At 41.9% G+C, this 2,450-nt stretch overlaps 1 protein-coding gene across 1 annotated transcript; it reads right to left on the bottom strand.

Moving 5' to 3' along the window:
* Positions 1–479: 479 nt before the first annotated feature.
* Positions 480–1,448, bottom strand: LOC140897055 (olfactory receptor 10A4-like). The gene has a single exon (XM_073309326.1). It carries the CDS (start codon positions 1,446–1,448, stop codon positions 480–482), a length of 969 nt encoding a protein of 322 aa, XP_073165427.1.
* Between the last annotated feature and the right edge of the window lie 1,002 nt (positions 1,449–2,450).

Raw genomic sequence — 2,450 nt, 5'->3', positions numbered from 1 at the left:
TTCTGCACTGGACTTCCAGAGCAGGAAAAGGGGAAGCCTAAATGGACTTTTCTATAGAGCTGGTTGGAATTATTCAACAATTAAAATTTTGGTGAAAATTGTTAAATTCCAACTAACCAAGATGAACATGTTATGAAATGTTTTTTATGTTAAGTTTTTTTTTCTTTGACATTTCAAATTTTGAAGATGTAAAATCAGGACACTACTTTGATTAAAGATTATCATTTGATTTTTCAATGATCTTTAGATCTGGTCAAAAGGTTCTGGCTATCAAAAGTTTGAAGAAATAAATATTTATTTATTTATTTCATTTAAGAAAAGTTTCTCTTCCTATTTTCCCAACAGGTTTAGAACAGGTCAAAGTTTTTCAAATGGAAAAATTCCAATTAAAAAAGTGGGGGGTCATCGGGAGAAATTCAACAAAATGTTTATGAATTGCCCTTAGTCCCCCCATTTTGATTGACTCTGCTTTTCATTCTTTAATTTATCTGGTTGTGTGAAGAGATGCTCTTCCCTATTATTTTTCTAAAGGCTCCCTTCACCTCTTTGTTCCTCAGAGTGTATATTATGGGGTTCAACACTGGGGTGATAACTGTGTACATGAGGGAAATCATTTGATCACCCTCCGGGGTGGAGATCGACTTGGGCCTCAGGTAGGTGAAAAGGGCTGTTCCATAGAACAAAGTCACCACCATGAGGTGGGAGGAGCAGGTGGAGAAGGCTTTACGCCTTCCCTCTGCCGACGGCAGTTTGAGGATGGTGGAGATAATGCAGATGTAGGACAGGATTATCAGCAGGAAAGGGCTCAGGATAAACAGCACGGACAGAGCCAAGACCACAATTTGGTTTTTGGATGTGTCTGTGCATGCCATCTTTATCACTGGTGGGATGTCGCAGAAGAAGTGGTGGATGCGGTTGGAGCCACAGAAGGGAAGGCTGAAGATCCACGTGGTTTGAGCTGCTTCCACCAAGATGCCAATGGTCCATGAAGCACCGACGAGCTGTGCGCACACCTGGCCACTCATGATGGTTCTGTAGTGCAGGGGGTTGCATATAGCTATGTAGCGATCATACGCCATGGCTGCTAGAAGGCAGCATTCCGTGAGGCCCATGATGGTGAATATGTACATCTGGGCAGCGCAGCCTGCAATGGAGAGGGTCTTTTGCTCCACCAGGAGGTGAGCCAGCAGCTGAGGGACCACACTGCTTGTGTAGCAGATTTCCAAGAAGGACAGGTTGAGCAGGAAGAAATACATGGGGGTGTGAAGTGAGGGATTTAGCTTTATAAGGAGGATAATGAGCAGGTTCCCCACCAGGGTGACCAGGTAGATGACCAGAAACACCAGAAACAGAAGGATTTGGAGTCTGGTAAGGTACGAAAACCCCACCAGGATGAACACATCAGAAATGGTCTGGTTCTCATCAGGCTCTCTCTCAGAATATGTCATCTGCAAGGGTGACAAAGAGAGAGAGACACTGGAGCTGAATCTGAAGAATACCATATATGTGAATGTGAATCATACAATTCTTACTGGTTTCCTACATGTTTTGGACGCGTCAGACAAAAACTTGCTGCAGTTCTGTATATAAAGATGTAACTGGGCCCAATCATCATTGAGTATAAACTGGTATAGCTGTATTGATATCAATCAAGCTATGACTTTGTAGATCACCTGGAGATATGACTGTGACACTGCTTCCCATATTTTTGATAGTAATAATATGATATGATTGTGTCATAATCCTAATGTATTTTATGCAAAATAGCTTATGTGAGGTATCATTGGAGAGGTTATGATCTACTGAATATGATTAGCTTATTTGTATGCAAGTATCATTGCTGTATCTAAAGTTAGCAATATTGACTATACATCTGTACTACAAAAGTGTTTGTATCTGGGGAATGCCCACTAGACAGAATGCAATCATTCTGGCTGGCTAACTGGGAACAAGTCAGTGGACCATTAGGAAGAACAATAGGTCTTTAAAGATGCTAATCTCCCACCTTCCTGAGAAGCTTTCCAGGGAAGCTACAAACTGCCTGTGACCTATGGCTGCTTTGACAGTGCACGGTCATGTGTTCAAGTCACAAGGTTCTGGTTTCCATGATAAAACACCAGTATTTTTCCACTGAGGGGTGTGGGAATAACACTGAAAAATAATAATGGATTCCTGCCATATGTAAATCTTATTTAAGTCAGGGGAGTGAGATAATTAGGGTTCGTTCTTCACTGAATCCCCGCCCAGGATGACTGCTGGAAACACCTAAGGAACAAAGATAAAGGGGGGATAAGGGCTGAGCCCAGGTTGAGAAGGTGTCTGACCTGTGAAAGAAATACCTGGAGTTTTAAGCTGCAAGCAAGAGCAGCATGCTTTCAAGAACGTCTGAAATCTGCCTAAATCAACATTTAGGGTGAGAAATTACTATTTGTAACGAGTTTCTTTAGTAT

Source organism: Lepidochelys kempii, chromosome 13, assembly GCF_965140265.1.
Source record: "Lepidochelys kempii isolate rLepKem1 chromosome 13, rLepKem1.hap2, whole genome shotgun sequence".
Taxonomy (NCBI): Eukaryota; Metazoa; Chordata; order Testudines; family Cheloniidae; genus Lepidochelys; species Lepidochelys kempii.
This window is presented reverse-complemented; position numbering and strand designations above follow the sequence as displayed.